Below are 22,825 nucleotides of genomic sequence, written 5' to 3' on the forward strand. Positions count from 1 at the left end.
AGTGGGTCAAAGATCCACAAAGAAGATCTTAGTTACATGTCAAATGACTGTTGCTGAAACCTTTACTGGCAAAGGTTTTTTGCTTGTGTTGCAATGGGTGGAAAGCAGCAAAGGTTGGAAATGGACAGAAAGACAATGCAAACTGCAGGCTGTGTATTGCAGTTATTAGGGTTTCTTACAGGAAGAAACTGACCAAATTGCTACAAGTATGTTTGGAGGAAGTGCTTCACCTCAAAGTGGAATGTTTCTGTTGGGACTGAGAAAAGGGTAAGCAAACGTTCATCTAGGTACACTGAAGGTAAGCTCAGTTTATGTGGGGTTGACCTAACGATGGCATTAGCGTGAGGGGGGTGGTATACGAAGGTAGATGTTTAGGTGGGATTATAGCTAAGCAAGGGGGGCAGAAGGGATAACAGCCAAGGTGAAGGAGTACTTGGCTTTGAGCCCAGCAATAGAAACAAAGTCCAGGCCTGCTATCAAGGCTGTATACTCTGTGCTAAAAGAAACTAATTCTGTGCACAGTACACCAAGAAAAGTTGAATCCTGTAACGTGTATAAATGGAGCACATTTTCAGAACACGGCTTAATTTGCCTATTTCTGCATAAAAACACACACTACTTTGCATGATTTGTTTCAGTTGTGCTAGAAGGGGGGTGGGGCAAGGAGTTACATATGGTGCTAAAGGCCCATCCTCTCAGGTTTCTAAGATCTCTTCAGGTATTATCCATGCATTTTCTAGCATGTCTTCATGCCTAGAAACATGTTCTAAAAATATGAAAGCAGAAATACTTGGGGAAACAGAATACTGCACTCATACCACATTCTGGGTTTCTGTGAAATCACAGCATACACCTCACCCTGCTAATACAGCTCAAAGCTAAAGCCAAGGGTTGCAGTATGTAGAGAGGTGGAGACCATAGGGGTGAGTTGAGTATGAAGGAAAAAAGCTACATGAGCAGAGCATACACTGTTTGTGCCCTTTGTTATTCCCCTGAAGGCAACAGATCTGCTAATAGAATGGTTGGGCTGAGATGGAAACTGTAGGAGTACCTTTTATTGTAGTGATACTTAACTGGGAACCTACTTTTCTTCCATGCTCTTAATATTCCTGCTTCCACTTGCCTCCACTGCCACCACTACTACCCTGCTAAAGACATTTGCATGGCTCATTTTCCTGTTTGTATACTACACCTCCAGTGTGTCTTCATTTCATGGAAAGGCAGGATACTGCAAGCAAAATTTTGGCAAGGAGGCAAGCCTGATACAGCAGCTGGCCCAAACCTGAGGCTGGAGGAGAGGCTTGAAACAGCAGCAGGTTGTGTGGGTGAAGTGTATATGGAGGCTGTGAACATGGGAGAAGGAACTGTGCTTTGCTTAGCAGCCCCATCTGCTAATTCGTGTCTGAGCTATTTACTATGCTAGCCTTCCCCAACCTGGTGCCCTCCCCATGCTGGATGGGGGATGATAGGAGCTTTAGCCAGCACATCTGGGGGGCACCAGGTTGGGGAAGGCTGTAGTATGCTATTTCCTCACAGCAGCTTTGTGAGAGATTAAGCTGAGACTGACTATCTTTTGGTCCACCCTGCAAGCTCCATATTGGTCACTGGAGATTTGAATCTAGTTCTCTGTGCTCCTAGCCTGTCACTCCTACCACCACACCATACTGGCTCCTCTACCTTAAATTGTGGAGTGTACTGCAGCTCTATTCTTTTAAAGTTACTTCTATATCTTACTAACCAGAACCTTTTACTGGTATGCTATTCAACGTATACTTTGAGAAGGGTGACGATGTTTTGTTATGCAAGTGCAATGTGTGTTTGTCAGGTGTCAAACTTCACAAACCAAATAGACCAGTTGCATAATTAAACCAAAAATAATGAAAATAATGTAATCCCTTGCTGACAAGGCCATGGCAGGCCTCCCTCAACCATTGCTGATGTCTGCACTTCACACTTTTTGCTCCCAGCGTGATGTTTTAAATTGAAGTCTCCAATGTAGCTGGACCCCTTTTCCTTAATAAATGTTTGCATAAGAGCTTGGATGCTTATGTAAGGTTGGGCTGGGTCTGACTCTTCCATGGAGCTTGGAATTTGTGGGTTCAAATGGTCGGCACCCTTCGAAAAACACGACACTGCACAGTTTAATAATATCCTGCACGGTAGGTAGGTTTTGCTTATGTAAATACCTCTCCATTTGGGAAAGGCTGTTGCTCCAGAAACTGCTACAGTGAAGAGAAGTGTCGGATGTGGTTTCTCCTCGCCTTAAGCAGCATCTGTTTGTGGCATACCTGCTGTGGTAAGGCAGCCTCCCCCAATTGGATGTCCTCCAGATGTTTTGGACTACAACTCTCAGCATTCTCAGCCATTGACCATGGTGGCTGGGGCTGATGAGAGCTGAAGTCCAGAACATCTGGAGGGCACCAGGTTGGGGAGGGCTGGGTTAAGGTAAGAGGGAATGGGGCGGGGGGAGGGGGTGCTGGATGGGGCAGTTGTGTGTGCAAAAATCCTACTCTTGGGAAGCCTGAGGTATTTGGGCGATTGCTCCTTTCCCCGTTCCTTTTGCAGCGCGGCAGGGGCTCCTCCACCGGCCTAGATCGTGGTGAGGGGGTCGGGCGGCGCGCCTAGCGCACGTGCCCCGGCAGACACGCGCACCAGAGCTGCGTGTCAGGTTGCAAATCCCGTACGCAGCGGCTCCTCTTCCCTCCCCTCCGCTTTCCACGCTTTGACGTGCGACACGGCGGTGGGGCTTGGGGCGCGAAGATGGCAGCGCTGGCCGAGCCTCTGGGACTGGAGAGGGGTAAGCACCGGGGAGGAGGGAGGGTCGGTTGCATCGGCGCCGGGCGCAGGTGTGGCATCAGATGTGTCTGGAGTGGGAGGGATGCTCTGGGGGTTCCCACCGACCGTGAGCGGCGGGGGCAGGAGATGGAGATGAATCGGGGTGGATGATCAGCCAGCACCGAGGCAGAAGGGGGCTGGCGAGAGTGAGTCGACCGGAGCGCGCCCCACCCCCGGCATGTAGAGGCTAAGGGCTGTTTTGGGGGATGCGATAAGGGGGATGCCCATCAGATAGATGCGCGTGGCTGGCGGAAAGGCGAGGATTTTTGTTCCTCCTGGAAGATGGAGGTGGCGCCTTCGGGCCCCATCCTTCCTTGCTAGGCATGGCTACTGAACGGGAGATCATCTGAGCTGCTCCCTGCCTCGGATCTTCCCTGTTCTCTCTCCACCCCCTACCCCCCGTTATTTCTGTCCAGGAAGTCTCGGGAATACAGGAGCTGGAGGCATGTTGTGGGGGACTGGGGAGCTCGGCATTCCTCGTCCTCCTCCTTTGGGTCCCCAGTACTGCCTGCCCTCTTCCCCCTCTTTGTAGATGTGGCCCGGGCGGTTGAACTGCTGGAGCGACTGCAGCGCAGTGGGGAGGTGCCCCCCCAGAAACTGCAAGCCCTTCAGAGGGTGCTACAGAGCAAATTCTGCTCTGCCATACGTGAGGTGAGAGAAGGTTGGCCTGTCTTCCCCCGCCCTGCCCTGCCCTGCCCTGCCCTGCCCTGCCCTGCCCTGCCCCCCTGCCCGATCCTTCGGAGGCATGCCTGCCTGCCTTCTTCTCCATGGATTGCCTAATAGGTTTTGATCGCCAGTTCACCTGTCTCCCCTCCTTCCCCAGAGCTCCTGCTCCTTTTCTCCCTTTGACCCCCATTTAGCTCTTTGTCACCCACCCCTCCCCACAATGGCCTATAATTCTTGAATATTTGCGTCAGTGTTACACTCTGCCTCTCAACTACCTCCCACCCCAAAATACAATCATCTTTGCCTCCTTTCCTGCTATTTTGTGTCCCTCAGTCAGTATTTCCCAGCTATGTGTCACCGCTCCTCCTTTTTATCTCCTGTGGGCCCCTCTATGCACCCCCCTGCCCGAAGTGGATGCTTTTTTCAAGTATGTTTGTTAGCTTCTGTGTTCCATGTGGTGTCACCCTTGTTTCGTGGACATTTTTCCTCACCCCTCTTGTGTCTCTCCTGGGCAGGTCTATGAGCAGTTGTACGATACGCTGGACATATCGGGAAGTCCTGAGATCCGGGCACACGCCACAGCTAAGGTACTAGAAGAACCCTGTTGCTATGCTTCCTGTGGCGTGGCTCCCACATTCCCCATACTTGTTCATGTTATACATCAGAGGCAGGCAGAAGGTAGATCTTCAGATATTTTGGACTTCCACTCCCAGAAGCCCCTGCCAACAGGGCCAATGGTCAGGAATGCTGGGAGTTAAAGTCCAGAATATTTGGAGATCTACTTTCTGCCCACCCCTGCTATGAATCAGCCTTCCCCAACCTGGTGCTCTTCTCCCAGCATCCCACAGCCAACTGGCTGGGAGTGCTGGGAGTTGTAGTCCAACACATTTCAAGGGCACCAGGTTGGGGAAGGCCGCTATACATAGTTATACATAGTGCCTTACAATATGTGTATCATATATTTATATGTATATATGTATACACTGTACGTGTCATCGTGCCATACAATCTTCTTCAGAGGCCCTTTATATGCGTTTATGTGTCTACAAAGGAGGGGGCCTTTTTTGAGGTGGCACCACAACTTTGGAACACCCTCCCCAAAGGAGTAGGTTTGGCACCAATGCTACGTCTTTTCCTGAGCCAGGATAAGGCTTTTCATTTTTAGTTTGTCAAAGTATTTTAAATGGTCATGTTTCTTCCGCCTAACTGTGTGTGTGTTTTTATCGTTTTTATATGCCTGTAGTTTATTCTAATACATTGTCGACGTTTTGTTTGTGTTTGTATTTCTGTTGGTATGATTATTTTATTTATATCGGGATGATTAGTTTTATTCATGTCTGGGTACACCAGCCACCCTGGAATCCATCTGGATGAATGGTGGTTTAGCAATATTAAAAACGGATTAATTAAGGTATGGAATTTCTGGCAAGAAAACATTGCGACGGTCACCAACTTAGATGACTTTTAAAAGGGATTAGACAAACTCATGGATGACCCATGGCTACTAGTCATGATGACTACATGTATCCCCTGGGTTTAGGGGCAATAAGCCACTGAATACCAGTGGCTGGAAGAAACAATAGGAGAAGGCTATTGCCCCCATGTCCTGCCTGTGGTCTTTCCAGAGGTATTACGTTGGCTATAGTAGGAAGCAGGATGTTTATGCTGTTTTTATGTTTCTTAGAACTGACCCCCAGATTTCAGGCAAGATGTAACATTTGCTAGAACTGGGCTGGGGTTATATCCAATTTGTATTTACTTATTTATTAATAACATTTTCATCCTGTTCTGCAGTGCAAAAGATTCCCAGAGCAGCTTAAATAAGATTGATAAAACAATAACAAGCAAGGCAGTCCTGGCCTGCAAGCTTTCAATAAAAAAAAAACAACACAAAAGGAAAGAGCAGGGAGGACGGAGGAGGAGGGTGGAGAGCATAGGGTTGCGTGCGTGTTGTCCTGGTGTGCCATGTTCCCCCTGCTGTGTCTCTTGTACATCTGTTGTTTCTGTTCACTTGTTCTGTGGGTATTGTAAAGTGTAAAGAATTCAGCCTGAGAGCTGAATTCCACTGTGGAAAAGCTCTCAGTAGCTGGATTGTAGTGGCAGGTGGAGCCAAAGGAAAAAGGGGTGGGGCCAGATGCAAAGGGGTGGGGCAAAAGTACCAGCATATTGTAGCTTTAAAGTTCGTTCTGCCAGTAACTAAGCCTTGGGAAAGTCAGTTGAATTTTTGAGAATGGGTAAAAAAGCTGCACAAAAGCCAGGAAACCACCAGATGATTGGCGGTTGGGGGAAAGGGGGTGGGGCCAGAGAAGGGGCGAGGCCATCTGGGAAAACCTGGTGGGCCAGATTGGGACTCTGAGAAGGCCAGATTTGGCCCCCGGGCCTGATGTTCTGCACCCCTGGGTAAAGCATTGCAAACCAGAGATGGTGCTTTAAGATAAACTGAGGAGGCTCTTTTCCAGGTACCATTGGTACATTCTGTGACGGCAAAGAGCCGTCTCTGCTGCGACACCTCGATTGGGAACCCCTGTCTCCACGGAGGTGTGACTGGTATCGACGTCATATTCTTTTCCGTGCCAGGTCCAAACCCATGTGTTTGCCAAGACACTTTAAACTTTATTTTAACTTGGCTGATATGAGCTAGCTGTTTTACATATTTCCTGCCTTGTATTGCTGTAGTTCAGCCTTCCCCAACCTGCTGCCCTCCATGCTTGTTGGAGGATGCTGGGAATTGTAGTCCAACATTTCTGGAGGGTACCAGGTTGGGGAAGGATGCTGTTTCTGTTGTTGTTTTGTCCAAGTATTCCAAGGAGGACGGACTTCTTCACACAGCGCATGGTTAAGCTATGGGACTCGCTACCACAGGATGAAGTGACAGCCACCAATTTGGATGGCTTTAAAAGGGGGTTGAACACATTCCTGGAGGAAAAGGCTATCGATGGCGACTAGTCTTGATGGCTATGTGCTACCTCCAGTACCAGAGCTTATCGACACCAGTTGCTGGGGAACACAGGTGGGAGGGTGCTGTTACGCTCATGCCCTGCTTGTGGGTTTCTGGTCCACAGCTGGTTGGCCACTGTGTGAACAGAATGCTGGGCTAGATGGAGCCTTGGTCTGATCCAGCATGGCTCCTCTTATGTTCTTGTGTTTTTATGTTTCTCATGAAATGTTATTTTATTTTGAAATAAGGTTAACAAAATAAAGGCAAGAAAAAGAAGACAAAGAACATACAGAATAATAAAATCACTAAAGAAACAAAGGAATTCACTATTTATTGGTTAATTATTAGTTGTTTATTTGTATTAATATCATTACTGATATTTATTATCATTATTATTTTTATTGTCCATCATCTTAGGATTTTAAATTACGTCTTGTATACCATACTGGTATCTTAAGATGAAGGGTGATATAAAAATATTTCAAATAAATAAATGAATGAATAAATAATAAAATGAAGGATGAATCAAAATGAAATGGAAAAAACACTGAAATTGCAGTGCAAGGGGCAATGATGTGGGATCAGTCCTTTAAAAAAAAAAAAACAGGAGTTGGCATTAAAAACAAGCTTGTGTATCATCCCTGCTGCTGTAAATGCTGACTTGGGCTCTCCTCCCCCTCTCCAGGCGACAGTGGCTGCCTTTGCCGCAAGTGAGGGCCATGCGCACCCCCGGGTGGTGGAGCTGCCCAAGACGGACGAAGGCCTGGGCTTCAACATCATGGGGGGAAAGGAGCAGAACTCTCCCATCTACATTTCTCGCATCATCCCGGGGGGTGTGGCTGACCGCCATGGAGGGCTCAAGCGCGGAGATCAGTTGCTGTCGGTTAACGGCGTGGTGTGTATTGGGTGGCAGGAGATACGGGAGAATTTGTGGAGGGGGAAGGGGGTGTTTGTCAAGGTTTTCCTCCAAGACTCTCTTTCAGCCTTCCCCAACCTGAGTTGGGCTACAACATCTCCTAGCCAGAATGGCCAATGGTTAGGTACAATGGGAGTTGTAGTCTGACGTATGTCGAGGGCACCAGGTTGGGGAAGTCTGCTCTGTTTGGATGGGGAATTCATGGATCTGTCACTGGACAGAATGTTTGGCCAGTTCCTGGTTCAAATGTGTGGTCCGCCCTGGACTAGTTGGGAGGCATGGGGTAAGCCGGCCGCTGTCTTTGGCCAGTGTTCCCCAGATGTGGACTGTCAAGCAGGGGCAGTTCCAAGTTTGAGGGAAGCCATGTTATGTCCGTGGGCCCTGGTGGTCTTATGAAGCAGCAGTGGCAAGCAGCCATGCTCCGATTAGCATTGGATCTCTCAGTTGGCTGGCCACCAACCTGGAAGCCTTTAAAAGGGGACTAGACAAATTCATGGAGGATAAGACTATAAATGGCTACCAGTCATCATGGTGATTTTAGCTTAAGTATCACAGGGCTTCAGTATGCAAGTTGCTGGGGAAGATGACCACGAGGGAGGTGCTGCACTCATGTCCTACTTGTGGGTTTCCCAAAGGCGTCTGGTTGGCCACTGTGTGAAAAGAATGCTGGACTAGAAAGTCGTTTGGTCTGATCCAGCAGGGCCCTTTTTCTGTTCTTAGTGTCACTCCAGGGCATTATGGGAAATCAGGGGATGCCATTTTAATTTCCCACAATGCTTCAGAGTGATGCTACATTGGAGGCATTGTGGGAAATTAATCTGGCGGCTCCTCTGGGCACAGCCTCCCTTCACTGATCAAAGCGCTGGGGAACAAATATTTTAACCTGGGCTCATGGTAGGTGTAAACGGTGGGCCTAGCAGGGAATTTGGGGCCCTGGCAGGTGCCTGAGGATCTCGCACGCTGATGTTGGGTCTGGGATTTAGTAGCTGAGTCCTGTGAGTGATTTAGGAGCACCAGGTTAAGCAGGTGTAGACCTGGTCACTGCCTGGATGGATGGCAAGCCACAGCACCATGTAAATAAGAGCTAGTTTTAATTATAACTAGCGGACGAGAAGCTCTTTAGCAATTATTAATAACACAGATGTTATTAATAAGTGAGGGGATATATAATTTATTGTCAAGAATGGGACAGATGACTCCTTGGGTGGATCATAGTAGAGGGCATTCCAAAGATTATGTGGAACAAAATGGAAGTCCTCCTATATGAAGCTTTGACTTGGATTCCTGAATCGAGCAGGGGGTTGGACTCGATGGTCTTATAGGCCCCTTCCAGCCCTGCTATTCTATGATTCTATGATTCTGTATTGTCCATTCCTGGGGATGATGGGAATTGTATCCCAACACATCTGGAGGGTCCCAGGTTGGGGAAGGCTACCTTATTGGGTGGTGGCAGTGCTATGCTATTACTGCAAGTATGGTAGCTGGTGATATTACCAGGGGAATCCTTTACGCTAATAGCAGACTTATTCTCTGAGTGCTGATCCTTACGTAGCCAAAATGGCACCATCCATGCACAAGGGGGAGGTATCGGCAGGCTTGGGGAACCCCAAGCATTCAAAAAGTGTTTTAAAAAATCCATTAGGAAAAATACCCAAGGGGGTGGGGGATGGACCTCAAAACAGCTCAGTGACCATGGAATGCTGACCGACTCTTTGGGAAAATGAGAAGGGGAGGGGGAATGAAATGGAGTTCCCTGGAAGCGGGCCTGGCTGGCGGCCACCCAGAATAGGACCACTCCACATTGCAATGATTTGCTGCAGGTCCCATTCATGCAAATGTCTTATTCAAGATAGAGGGGCGACTGCTTCTCACTGAGCCTAATTGTGATGATCGGGGATGAAGGGCAGGGTTAGGAGGCTTGCCGCAGGATGAGCCCTTCTGCCTTGATCCTGTTGCATTTCTGCCTTTTCTTCTGCAGAGTGTGGAGGGTGAGCAACATGAGCGGGCAGTGGAGCTTCTGAAAGCCGCGCAGGGCACTGTGAAGCTGGTTGTGCGCTACACGCCCAAAGTACTTGAAGAGATGGAGGCACGCTTCGAGAAGATGCGGACGGCGCGGCGCCGGCAGCAGCACAACAGCTACTCGTAAGTGTGAGCCACAAAATGGGTGCTCTGAACAGTGGCTGCCTAGGGGGATACTAGCCTAATCCCCTTGAGGGGATAGAAGGAATTGGTAGTTTTCAAGGATATTTCTAATCTCTACACCTGTGAAACCCCCGATTCCTCTCATCTACTTTTGAGGGTTATTATGCTGTCCCTTGGGACAGAGACAGTGTGCTAGGGATAAGCGGCGAGTATTCACCCAGCTTGTGAATACTTGGAGCCATCAATTGAAAAGAGAATGCAGAGCATGATGGACCTTTTGGTCCATCCGTCCAGGAAGGCAGTGCAGGAAAGCTGCTGAATTGTACCGTAGGGCAGGACTTGGCGGATTTCAGGTTTGCGGGATCTACTTCTTATTTTTATAGAACCCTGAGATCTACCAGCCAGAGCCTAGTGTAAAAGACATATCTGTTAAGTCCTGTTCAGGTGTTTTGCCCAAGGAAGATTTAAGTGACATGGGGCAGCTCATGCTGGACCTGTCCCTGACATCCTGACTGCTTCCTCAGTGCCTGATCTCCCCACAATGGGCAGGGGGATGTAAAGGGGGTTTCTGCCAGCATTTGTGCAATTGGGAACCCAGCTTTATCAGGGTTCTTGATTGCAAGTAGGTGGAGTTCTACTCGTGTCGAAGTGACTGCAAGTAGAGGCCCTCTTCAGACCTTCTCTCAACACAGGAAGGGTGGCACGCATGGGGATGTTTGGGACGGAGCTAACGCACATGCCCTGTGCATCTTAAATGCTGTGATATGCTGCATTCAGGCATAACACCTCAACAGGCCTTCCGAGCCCAGGAATTTGTCTTGTGTACCAGAGCTGAATGGAACTCCATGCTCAGTCCTTCCACACAACAATCCACTCATGGTTTTCACCCCATGCTTTCTTCATTTCAGCAGCATAATTTAGGGCAGGACTGCAGGACCTCAGGTCCAGGGGCCAAATGTGGCCCACTTGGGGTTCCTTGGAGGGCTACGTGCTTTCCCCCAACCACTGGTCGTTTGGTGGCTTCCTGGCTTTTGTGCAGTTTTTCCCCCATTCTGAAAGGTTGAAATGCCTCTCACTCAATAAGAGCTTTCAGGCGCAATCCTATTGATTGCACCCTTGAAGACTGTAAGCCCTGGAACTTGGGAGGCTTCCGATCATCCAGTGCAGGGCGGGAGGAGTGGTGGAGGCAATCCTCCCCTCCCCGGCCTCCTGCCCAGCATTTTTCCCTAGACGGGCTTTTTTGTCCATCTAGAGATGGCACTTTGGAGGGTGAGGGAAGGAGGCTGGGGAGGGCTCAGGATAGCTCATATCCTAGCCTCTCTGCTCCCCTCCCCACCCACCAGAATGCTTTTCCAACCTCAGAGGCCAGCCGGTGCGTTTCTTCTGTGCCAACTACAAGGGAGAGGGGGATTGGATCTCCATCTCCCCCATTCAAGGTCAGAGCGCTGTCTCTGGCCTTGGAGGGGGTAATCTCCAGTGTTCTATGGCCGCTCAGGCAATGTCTAGGTGCCATAGGGTTGCTCCCTCCAGCTGCACTATGCTGATATTTTTGGTGTTTTGGCCCTTGCTCCTTTGGTCTTTGACCCTGCCCACCCTCTCAATTGTGACCCCTGAGAGCTCTGAAATGGAATTTGGCTCTTGAGCTGAAAGAGGCTTTAGATGCCGATTTATGGCCTGGGGTTGCGGGGAGTCATTTTGATGCTGCTATTGTGATATAATTGGGAGTCAGAAGTCCTTGTCAATCAACTGCAAATGGTAGGCATCTACCAATGAGTTAGAGCTCCCTTCTTCCTCCCAAAGCCATGGTCCCAGTCCGAATTATCCACCCCCAACCCCCACAGCTGCAATTTACTTTTTAAAAAGCCATTCATGCATTTGCTAGTTGCATCTAGCCAATTGTCAGGTTTGGGGTGGAGTTGAAGCTCTGCCTGGAACCGAAATGTAGCAATTGCTTGGACTTCAGCAGGCAGAAAAACACATCCGTGGTTACTCAACTTCAAATCTGAAATTCAGATTTTAAAACCTTCCCACGATCAGATAGCCATGTGCAAGTACAAAACTTGAGAAATGAATGAGAATTCCAGATGTGTGTTCGTCCAGAGAGATCCTTGAAACCAACCTTTGGTTGTCTTGAAATAGATTCACGCAGCTGGGGAAGGGCGGGGGGCAGGGGGAACCCACCCCAAACTCAACACCTTGTGGAGTCCGTCAAATTTACCAAGCCCAGACACAAAAGGGAACCCTCGCTATTGGTTCCTACTTAGGGGTGAGGGGGAGTTCTTACCATGTTGCCTCCCTGATTGTTCTCATTGTTGATATTTCCTCTTCCTCTTTCTGTCCCTTGTTTCCACAGATCCCTGGAGTCACGAGGATAATTTGCCTCTTAAGCTGGCCGGCCTGTGACTCTTCCTGTCCCGCTCCCTGCTGCCTTCCACAATGGTTTTATCTGTATAGCAGGAGACATATTTATCTTCCTTCCTCCCCCTTGTTTGGGAGGCGGGCTTCTATGTACAGTATTTATTCTCCACATTCCTCTTATTTAAAGATGTTCTGTGTGGGTGACTTGTGTGTCTGTGCGAGTCCATACCCTTTGTGAAACTGGGGGAGATCACCACAAAATTACCTGAGAGGACTGCCCTTGCCCATGAAGTACAGGGCGTCAAAAGAGGAAAATGGAGGCAGGCCTGCATGAAACGCCTTCTGCTCCAGAGGCAGGTTTCATCTCCACTGTGGGTGTGAGGGATGCCTGTTTAACTAGTCCGCTTCCCCACCCTAGAGCTTGCTGCCACATCCGGCCCAGGAAGAGAGTAATCGTATTAAACAAGCAGCCCTGATGGGAACGAGCCAAAGCAAGGTAATAATGGATAAAGCATTGGGATTTGGACCTGGGTTCGAATCACACCATATTACTCTCTCTCTCTCTCAGCCTAACCTACCTCACAGGGTTGTTGTGAGGATAAAATAGTGAAACCCACTGTATGGTGACCTGAGTTTTTTGAAGAAAGGAAGGGATAACAATGCAATTTATTATTATAATTATTATTATAGAGGGTGGGTGGGGGAAGAGGATTGTCCCAGGACTGTTAAGCCTAATCCAAACCAATTTTTCTTTAGCAATCTGTATTAAAATGTGAAACAATTAAAAAGAGGTTGAATTTGGATGTGGAAAACCCCCAGTTTCAGCCACAGAGCTCACTGCCTATCTTTGGGTAACTTGTGTATGCTCAGCCTTGGTTCCCAGTCTGTAAAATGGGAACTAGACTGACCGATCTCAGAGTTGCGGTGAGGCTCCATGAGATAAGCACTGTAAAGCCCTTTCTGGACTGCAGAGTGGTGTGGGAATTGTGAATACAATGATATGTGAATAACGTGAGTTGAGATTATATGGATCTCTATTTGACGTTTCTGTTGACAGGGCTGCATTACCTTGGGGATAATGTCAGGAGCCAAAACCAACAGCTGGGTGGGGTCCAGCTGCTTTCCATTCTCTTTCAGCCATCTATTTTTCCTCTCTGCCCACCTGGGACAGATTTGCTCTTGCCAGAGGTTGTCCACCCTGGCACTCAATGGCTGTGCTGTTCACCCTTTCAGCTCCGTCAGAGCATAGGGCAGCCTTCCCCAACCTGGTGCCCTCCAGATATCTTGGACCTAGAATTGCTGACCATTGGTTATGCTGTCTGGGACTGATGGCAGTTGAAGTCTAAAACATCTGGAGGGCACCAGATTGAGGAAGGCTGGTGTAGGAACAATAAAAATCCAGAGGGAACACTGTGCTGCATTTTTATCTTTCTACCAGCAGGTGGAACTCTTTCTGTATGGCAGAACAGGATTACTTACTATTACTAAGCTGGGGCATGTGGACACTTGTTCAGGAGTGGGCAACTTGTGGCCCTCCGGATGTTTGGCCTACAACTCCCATCATCCCTTACCATTGACTATCCTGACTAGGGTTGATGGGAGTTGTAGGCCAAAACAGCTGGAAAGCTACAAATTGCCCACTCCTGTACTTTTTGATAAATCCATACTGACTTGAAGCCATATTGCTGCCATGCACAGAGCTACATGCTGAACATGACATGGGTCATAGAATCATAGAACAGTAGGGTTGGAAGGGGCCTACAAGACCATCGAGTCCAACCCCCTGTTCAATGCAGGAATCCAAGTCAGAGCATCCCTGGCAGATGGCTGCCCAGCCTCCTCTTGAATGCCTCCAGTGTGGGAGAGCCCACCACCTCCCTAGGGAATTGGTTCCATTGTCGTATTGCTCTAACAGTCAGGAACTTTTTCCTGGTGTTCAGCTGGCATCTGGCTTCCTGTAACTTGAGCCCATTATTCTGTGTCCAGCACCCTGGGATGATCAAGAAGAGATCCTGGCCTTCCTCTGTGGCAACCTTTCAAGTACTTGAAGAGCGCCATCATATCTCCCCTCAGTCTTCTCAAGGCTAAACATGCCCAGTTCTTTCAGCCTCTCGTCATAGGGCTTTGTTTCCATTCCCCTGATCATCTTCGTTGCCCTCCTCTGAACCCTCTCCAGCTTGTCTGCATCCTTCTTAAAGTGTGGTGCCCAGAACTGGGCACAGTACTCAAGATGAAGCCTAACCAGTGCTGAGTAGAGGGTCAGCCTTTCACATGCCACTGTGAGTGCTTAAAAAAAGTCCTGCTACTTGCAGTAACATTTAGAAAGCCAAGCCAAAGACTCCTGTGTAGGGTGTGAGCATCTTGGTGCAAGGGGGCCATGGCTGGAAATCATCATGGAATTGATTGAGACCTACAGTTTTTGTGTATCACACAGAACAGCTTAGGAGAGGGCCCCCAGTTGTAGAGCACATGCTTTGCATGCCACTGGTCCCTGGTTCAATCCTGGTGTTTGTGGCTAAAAAGATCAGGAGTTGCCTGAGACCTTACCTATCTTATTTATTTCTTTATTTATAGCTTTTTTAACTGTACCCTTTAACCAAAAAGACTCCCAGGGTGGCTTACAAAGATCAATAGCATGAGAGTCCCTGCCCTCAAGCTTACAATAGAAAAGCCATGGCACAAAGGAAAAAGGGAAGAAGGAAAAAAACAAGCTCAGGCACCCATTCTTAAAAGTAAATGTTTAAAAATAAAAGCTTCTGCCAGTCAGATTAGACATTGCTGGGCTAGATGGACAAATAGCCTCACCTGGTGTGGCAACTTCCTAACTTGAAATGAAATGTCTGTAAATACACATATGTGTGTGCATATGAAAACAGTTCAAACTTAGTTTTTCATTTAATTCCAGGACTACTGTATGCTAAAATATAGGTCCATAAGACCCTAACAGTGAAACGACACCGTCTTCCAGTAAATCTGGTTGTATTTATGATGGGAAAACTTGTTCAGTAGCCAAAACACATAAATCATGTTCTGAATGCTAGAATTCAATAAAATATCATACAAAGGGTGTGTCGGTGCTGTTGTGCTTTAAGACTGGATTGATTTGAATATGGTGTTCTGTATGGAAATCTTTTGGATCCATACTTTACATACAGTAGTCATCCCCTTAAATTTAAGTGGAAGTTGGAGTCTGAATAGTTTTCTCTGAAAACATACTTGAAGTTGTACTTTTCCCTTCACAATTGGGACCTACTCCTATGTTTTCACTGTATGGGCTGAGGGCCAAAGAAGGCCTGTTCAGCTGAGCAGGATCAAAGCAGGCCTGGAGGGGTGAGGATTTAACCCTTTCTTCCTTTTCTGTGACATCTCCTTCTGAAGCCAGGATTGGCTCTGGAGCAAAATCAGTGGAGGGTTCCACCCATCACAGCCCACCCTGCAAAACAAATTCTAGCATCAGGATTTTTCTCAGCAGCTCTGATCCTGTTAATGATCAGTCCACTGGCTGATGTCATATGCATTTTCAAAATTCATGCACTTAACTAAATTGGCCCCAAAAGAAGCCATGAAATTAGCTGTTTGTTTTTTTTTTAAAGAAAGAGCATAAAAGATTCAGGCATTCATGGTCTCTCCAGCAAAGGAAATATTAAAAAATAAAGGGTCCAGTTGCAAAGAACTACTTTAGGAGTTTCCTAGTCCCACCCACCCGGTGCCTCAATCTGCCCAATGGAATTATTTACCACCCACCCTGAACTGGAACACCAGGCACCTCTGTTTTGGTACAGACTGCTTTCGATGCTTCTCTACTTTAAAAGTGGTTTGCTGTGGGAAGCTGCTGTGCAAGAAGTCTTGACCAAAAAGACCCTCCTTAGGTCTGCGGTTCTTTGTATATTTTGAAATGGGCCCAGATGCTGTGCCGTTGTTTTAGAACTTGCCTTTCCCAACTTTAAATCCCCAGGTGCCTTTTGGACCACAACTCCCATCATGCTCAGCTAGCAGGGCCAATGGTCAGGGATGATGGATGCTGAGATCCAACAACTTCTTAAGATCCAAGACTGGGAAAGAGGAACAAAATAAATAGCTTGCCTCTTGCATGACCCCTGAACAATACATTCTTGTCAGGGAGCCCTTATAGGTGATCCATATTGCTTCTGACCAGGATGGGATACAAAGTCCTTCTTCCTCGCCCATTCAAACACATACACACACTCCCCCTACCCAAGTCTTCCCTGACCTGGCCCCCTCCAGATTTGTTGGACTGCATCTCCCATCATCCCCTGCCAGTATAGCCCATGTTCTGGGATGATGGGAGTTGAAGTCCAAAACAACTGGAGAACACCAGGTTGGTTAAGGCTGCCCTCTGCCATGGCTGGATAAAAGCTCAGTAAGAGGGTGTTGTGGTCCCCTAACAGTTATCAGCCTTCTTTAGGGAGATCTGCCTTCCCTCGCCAGCGCCCATAGTTCTGTGGGCTTTTTGCCAGTTACCTGGACTTATGGATGTCACCTGTTCACACCGCTGGCAGATCTCCACTTGGTCAATCCTGGGAGCGGAGGATACTGAGGAATTCTGTGTTGGCTGTTCTGAGCTTGGCGAAAGAATAGTGTGATACAAGCATAACTGACGAATAAACTAGTAAAGCACAGTGTCCCAGAAGCCTCGCTTGAGATATTATGTTACAATTAGGGATTATGGATTGTCTGTGTTTTGTGGATTGTCAGGTGCCTTTTGTTCCATCTTCTGTTCACAGACAGATTCTAATTCCCCGCCCCCCTGTTATGCGGAAACATATGCAAATAATTATGTAAGAGGGCTCACAACAATTTACATGATTCACCTTAGTACATAATATTTAGCATATTGCCCCCCCATTCCATTCAACCTTCCCCCATGTATATTTACCAGTCTCAGCAGAAACTTGTGTATTTTCCTACAAATAAATATGCATACCTTTCGGGAAAGTAAAAAAAAAAAAAAAAGATCCGGACATCCACAGACCCCGCATGGCCTGAGGAGGCTGGTCTGCAGCGGATTCTGCAGGTCGGATTCTTGGAAATCTGAGCTCATTTTAGTCTGCCTTGAATGTCTCCATCATCCTTAGTTACAGTCTCCTTAGCATCTCTTCCCTCCCCCTTTAACATGGTTGTGGGGATCAAGCAGGTGTTCTGGAGCTCAACTGGAGTCTGATGATGTCAAAGTACCAATCTTAATTCAAGGGATTAGTCCGATCTCAACGGCCTTCCTTCACCCAGGTATGTGGAGTTCTAGAGTGCTTATTCTACACAAAAAATGTCCTTTGTCATTGGACAGATGTTGGAAGGTTTGATTCCAAAGCAGACTACTAGGTGGACTATTGGTTCAACGTGGTTCCAAATGGCAGTGTCCGCCGTGATTTCCTAGATCAAGCTTTGTAAAGCCAGAACACCTCCTGATTAGTCCTGGATGGATCTGCAAATATCTTGGCACTGAATTCTATTTGTAGTTGATTGTGTGTGCGTGTGCATGCATATGCAAGGAATGTTTTCATAGCATGCATGCTCACTGGATGATGTTTTAACCAGGGTAGGTGTAAAGCAGGAGTGAGCAACTTGTGGCCCTCCAGATGTTTAGACCTACAACTCCCATCATTCTTCACCATTAGCTATGCTGGGTAGGGCTGATGGGAGTTGTAGACCAAAATATCTGGAGGACCATAAGTTGCACACCCCTGTGCAAAGTCTGCTTTCCACCAGCAAGAAAAGTTGTTCATAAAGTTTTGTCCCACCACTTCTGCCAGAAACATGTCTGGTTTGGGCAGCTGGATCTTGGAAAATTCTTTCATCATGGAAATGGGCCAAGATACTGGTGGTAGGATCCTAAGAAGGATGTGAATTTTAATTTTGAATTTTTTTTAGCAAAGTGTGTGTGTGTACACACACACGCACATGCACACACGTTCTGTCCTGTGACTTGGCCTTTAAAAAGGCCCACAAAACAATTTGTGACATCAAACCAATAAAATATAGTAGGCGAAACACAAAAATCACAAAAAATGGAACATGATCAGTATTCACTTAACAAAGAGCTAGAGGAGCAATTTAAAAGAACAGAAACAACATGTGATAAATCAACAAACAATCTCCAAAGCCAGAACAAAGAAGTCAAAGCATCCCTGACAGATGGCTGTCCAGCCTCGTCTTGAATGCCTCCAGTGTGGGAGAGCCCACCACCTCCCTAGGTAATTGGTTCCATTGTCATATTGCTCTAACAGGAAGTTTTTCCTGGTGTTCAGCCGGAATCTGGCTTCCTGTAACTTGAGCCCATTCTTCCGTGTCCTGCACTCTGGGATGGCTAGCCTCCCTTGAAAGGGATTCCATGGAGAAGGTGCCACCGATGAGACAGCCCTGTTTCTGGTAGCTGTTACTCAAGTTTCCCCAGGTGATGGTATTGGTCATTTCTCACTTCCTTGAGCAGTGAGCAGTTCCAGGAGCATAATTTGATTAATTTATAAATATACAAGCAGAGCAGAAGTGGAGGCAAACAGGCCTTCCTACAAAGTGGAATGTAGCCCAGAGAGCAACTTGAGGACAATCCATTAAAACTGCACCCAGCTCAAAACTCTCAGCACTGTCTCAGTATCTTCAGACTGCCAACTCTGTACACACCCCTGTTTCCTCCCTTCAGCTGGAGGGTTGCCATCTTCTCCAAACTGGAATGAGTATCTCATTCAAAAATGCAGAGAGAAATTTCCAGCTACCAAGAGACCATCTCCTAACTTTAGATCCCATTGCTCAAACAGCAGTTGTCCATCCTGGTCTGTTAACCAACAATTCATTTAAAGGAATGGTCAGCCATATCTTTGGAATTACTTCAGCAATGGTAACCCAGACTTGCTTGATATATATTTTTTGGCTAAAACAAAACCAATGATAAATATGCCAAGATCTTGCAATGCGGTATATAATTGAGCTGATCTCAAAACACTTTGATTTTTCTCAGGGATAGGGAAATTGCGTTTCTTTTTCATTCCTATAACATTTAGGAAACCTCAGTGAACATTGTGAAATTAGCCAGAATGAAGAAAAGATGGGAGATCAGCCTCAAACACACGCACACACATACATATGCACACAAACATGTGTGCGCGCACACAAATAATTACATTTTAAAAAGCAATGTGCCAAAGGTAGAAATTCTTTTGCTTAATTTTTTTAAGGGGTGGGGAGGGGAGGGACTTGCTACTGTTACGTTGGGATACCAAGAGTTATAATAGACTGGATCCAGGTCCCCACTGGAATCAGTGGGACTTAAGTTGACTAGCCTAGGCCCCATTGATTCCAATGGGTCTATTCCAATCACATGTGGTCTGAAAGGGGGGAATCGGTGACAGCAGCCTACTCTAAATGGCACCCCCAAAGTGGGGAATCTGCTCAAAGGTAGGAGATTTGGAAGATCCCCTGCCAGGGAGCTGAGATAGCTCCCAGTGCTCTGAGAATCCTGGCTTCCAGTGAGCCCTCCCTGGCAGACGTATCCAGTGCCAGCAGTGTTCCTCCAATTGGCATTGGGCAGCTGCCATTAAAGTTTTGCACAATGCCCCAGAACGATGCTGTGCCCAGGGGCATTGTGGGAAATTAAAATGGCGGATGCCTGGCACTAAGCAGCAGAAAAAAAGGTTTTAAAGGGAAGCTCATGAGTTGCAGGTGGTGGTGGGCCCTTGCCAGGATTCCAGGGCCCCAGAAACGGCCTGAGGATGCCATATAATGGTGCTGGGCCTGCTGTACAGATTTACAATCCAAAGGTGCAGGTATGACACTTTGGGGAGGGAAGGAAAAGAGACGAATACAGAAGGCAAATCACCCAGAGTGACTGAATAGCTGTCCAGATAAACAAATGCAAGGCTGTCTGTCTCCCACCTCCCCATACAGAGTGCCTGATGGAGTTTAAGAAGGAGCATGGACTAGAGCAGGGATGTAGAACCTCAGGCTTGGAGCCCAAACCCAGCCCTTGGGGGTTCTCCAGAAGGCCACACCCCTTTATGCCATGGGGATGTGGCCCCTGAGAGTTTCTCATTGGCCCTCTGGCTGAAAGAGTTTCTGCAGCCCTGGACTAAGGGCTCTCAAGAAAGTCCAAGTGTCCTGGCTCCGACCTGCCCTTCCCCTTCAAATCACCAGCTGCTCCTTATGGCTTTCAAGCAGCGTGGGAAGAGTCAGCTGGCTTTTTGGCTCATCAGATTTCAGTTTCTAAGGAGAGTTTACAGCAGGTTCCCAGGGCATCCTGCAAATCCCCCCACCCCCAGCCACTCCCTGCTCCCCACACAAGAGGAAGGTCACAGACAGGTCCAAGCTTGCATGATGGAACCTGTGCTGCTTGAAAAGAGCTGCAAAGACAACCCAGGCATCGAAGTGCCCAGCACCACACCCTTTCTTCTCTCATAGGTTAGGCCTCGCTCCTTTCCTAGACCAAACAGGGCGGTGGGGGAAGTCATGGTTCTGTTTTTGCCCTGCACTTGCCACCTACATACTGAGGTCTCATCTTGTTCCAGGAAAAAAAACATGATGATACTTCTCCCTGCCCAACGGGTGCGTGAGTCACCCCCACTACCCTTCCCAAGTCGGTTTTACTGGTTGGGTTGCCCTTTGGAGACTTCTCTTCCAGAAGGGGCGGGAAGAAGGGACTGCAAGCCAGCAATGCCTCGCTCTTGGGAATCTAACAGAAAGAGCCAGCAGCCAGGATGTCGGGGTTTTGTTTTCTGACAGGCTGAAATGTTACAGTATAGGACTGGAGTGAAAATGAATTCCAGAGAGCTGAAAGGGGGTGGAGGGGGAGAAGGAGAATTCTCATGCAAATGTATTCACTTATTTTATGATAAAATTTATAAACTGTTCCACATCGAGAGGTATTGGAGCAGTGAACAATAAATTAAAACACAACATTTGGGATATTTAAGGGAATTCCTTCTCTCTTACCAGCCTACCTGGCCACTGAGGCCATCAGAAGAGGAGCTTGTGGTCCGTTTGGAGTCCATTCAGAGCACAGCCTTCAGTGTACTGGCTCCCTCTCTGTGGAACTCCCTGCCTCTTGATGTCAGGCAGGCACTGATATTGTTTTATTTTTGGTGCCTGCTGAAGACATTTTTTATTTAATCAAGCCTTCCCTGAGGGACCAGCCACAGTTTTAATGATATAATCAGTTTTTCAATATTTTGATTCTGTATTTTGGTTCTTTTTTTCTTTCTTTTATTGTTCCCTGCTCAGGAATCTTAATCTTGCTAGATATAGAGTGGTATATAAATCTTGCAGATAACTACATAAAATACAAAATGTTGCAGTAAGAGCAATAAAACAGTGGCTGGAACAAATTTAACTGCAACAAATCTAATTTCTGTATTCAAAATTTACACCTAGCATTCTAATTAAATGAAATGTGAGGTTTGTTCATTAAAAAAAAATATGTAAAAAAGTGTTGACTATGGTAACCTGGTATGTAACACAATTGCCTGAAAACTGACACCATCTTAATTAAGAGGCCTTGAGGGGATTTTGGAAACACATTTTGAAATACCAAAAAGTCACATTTATTTATTTATTTATTTATTTCTATACTGCCCAGTAGCTGAAGCTCTCAAATTTCAAATTTGCATGCAATTCTGGGGGTTTTGATGAGTTAGGGTTAAGTAAGAAGATCCTTTCCTGGTCTATCTCTTGACAACCTTTCACGCTTGATTCTCAGTGGCTCCACTGAGGGACAACATGGATGGATGGCCATCAAGAGTGCAGAACCTTCTCATTCCTCTACTGGGGCCGAATCTGGCTGGCCTAGAGTCCCCTTCTGGCTGTCCAGGGTTCCAAAGATGGCCCTTCCCCAGGCCCCGCCCCCTTCCCCTGGCTGCCACTCATTTGCTTGTTTCCCAGCTTTTGCACAGGGTTTTATTCCATTCGAAAAGGTCGAAATCTTTCTCCTATGGCTTAGTTACTGGTAGTAACAGCTTTAAGCTAAAATATACCCATATCTTTGGCCCCACCCACCACTGGAATGTGGCCCCTGAGAGCTTCTCCCAAACTGAAGTTGACTCTCTGGCTGAACGAGATTCAACACCCCTGCCCTACTTTTTTAGGTGGGGTTCTGGTCACCACACCTAAAAAAGGATATTGTAGAGTTGGAAAAAGTGCAGGAAAGGACAACTAAAATGATCAAGGGGCTGGAGCATCTCCACTATGAGGGAAGGTTACAACAGCTGGGATTGTTTAGCTTGGAAAAAAAGGAAGGTAAGGGGAGACGTGATAGAAGTGTACAAAATTATGCATGGTGTGGAGAATGGGTTCCACTTAAAGGTGGCCTAAAATAAATGGATGGATGGATGGGATGGCACTTGGTGTTATGTTCACATTACACCTATGCTAGGCCGATTGCACCAGCTCTCCCAGTCTGTTTCCAGGCCCAGTTCAAAGGGCTAGTTTTGTACTTTAAACCCCCTCACAGCTTAGGTTCAGGGTACTTGAAGGACTGCCTAGCTCCACATGTACCTCCTGCAGGTGCCCTTCTCAGTGGTGGCACCCAAGTTGTAGAAGTTCTCCTCAGAGAGGTTGCCTGGTAGAATCCTTTCAACACCAAACAGGGCTTCCAGATGTAAGGCTCCTCACACTACCAATCAAAAGGCATTGTGCCATCATTCCATCTTTCTTAATGGATTTTTGAAGCAAGACAAAAAGGCCTTTGTATTTTCCTGTGTTTGTCAATGCAATTTTAATCCTGCGGACTGTTTTATGTTGCTTTTATAATTTCACAGTTTTGTAGCTTTGGGGTTTGTTTTTTTGTATTTGCATTTTAATTGTTTTCATTTTTGTAAACCGCCATGGGAACGTGATGGAAGAGTGGTATAAAAATACTTTCAATGCATAAAAAGGCGCTTTATGGCAGTGCTACCAAGTGGTAACTTACCGCAGTGTGCATCAGGCCTATCTTTAGGTATTTTGGTGCTCTAGGCAAGATGATATTT

General features: G+C 47.1%; 1 protein-coding gene across 1 annotated transcript; it reads left to right on the forward strand.

Moving 5' to 3' along the window:
* Positions 1-2,565: 2,565 nt before the first annotated feature.
* LIN7B (lin-7 cell polarity scaffold B) lies at positions 2,566-12,476 on the forward strand. The gene is made up of 6 exons (XM_084805059.1): positions 2,566-2,797; positions 3,368-3,486; positions 4,017-4,088; positions 7,125-7,334; positions 9,334-9,497; positions 11,851-12,476. Exons 1-6 carry the CDS (start codon positions 2,761-2,763, stop codon positions 11,870-11,872), a joined length of 624 nt encoding a protein of 207 aa, XP_084661185.1. The 5' UTR covers positions 2,566-2,760; the 3' UTR covers positions 11,873-12,476.
* Positions 12,477-22,825: the final 10,349 nt, after the last annotated feature.

Source organism: Heloderma suspectum, chromosome 6 (assembly GCF_057233095.1).
Source record: "Heloderma suspectum isolate Gila_16-S chromosome 6, 16-S_ref, whole genome shotgun sequence".
Lineage (NCBI taxonomy): Eukaryota > Metazoa > Chordata > Lepidosauria > Squamata > Helodermatidae > Heloderma > Heloderma suspectum.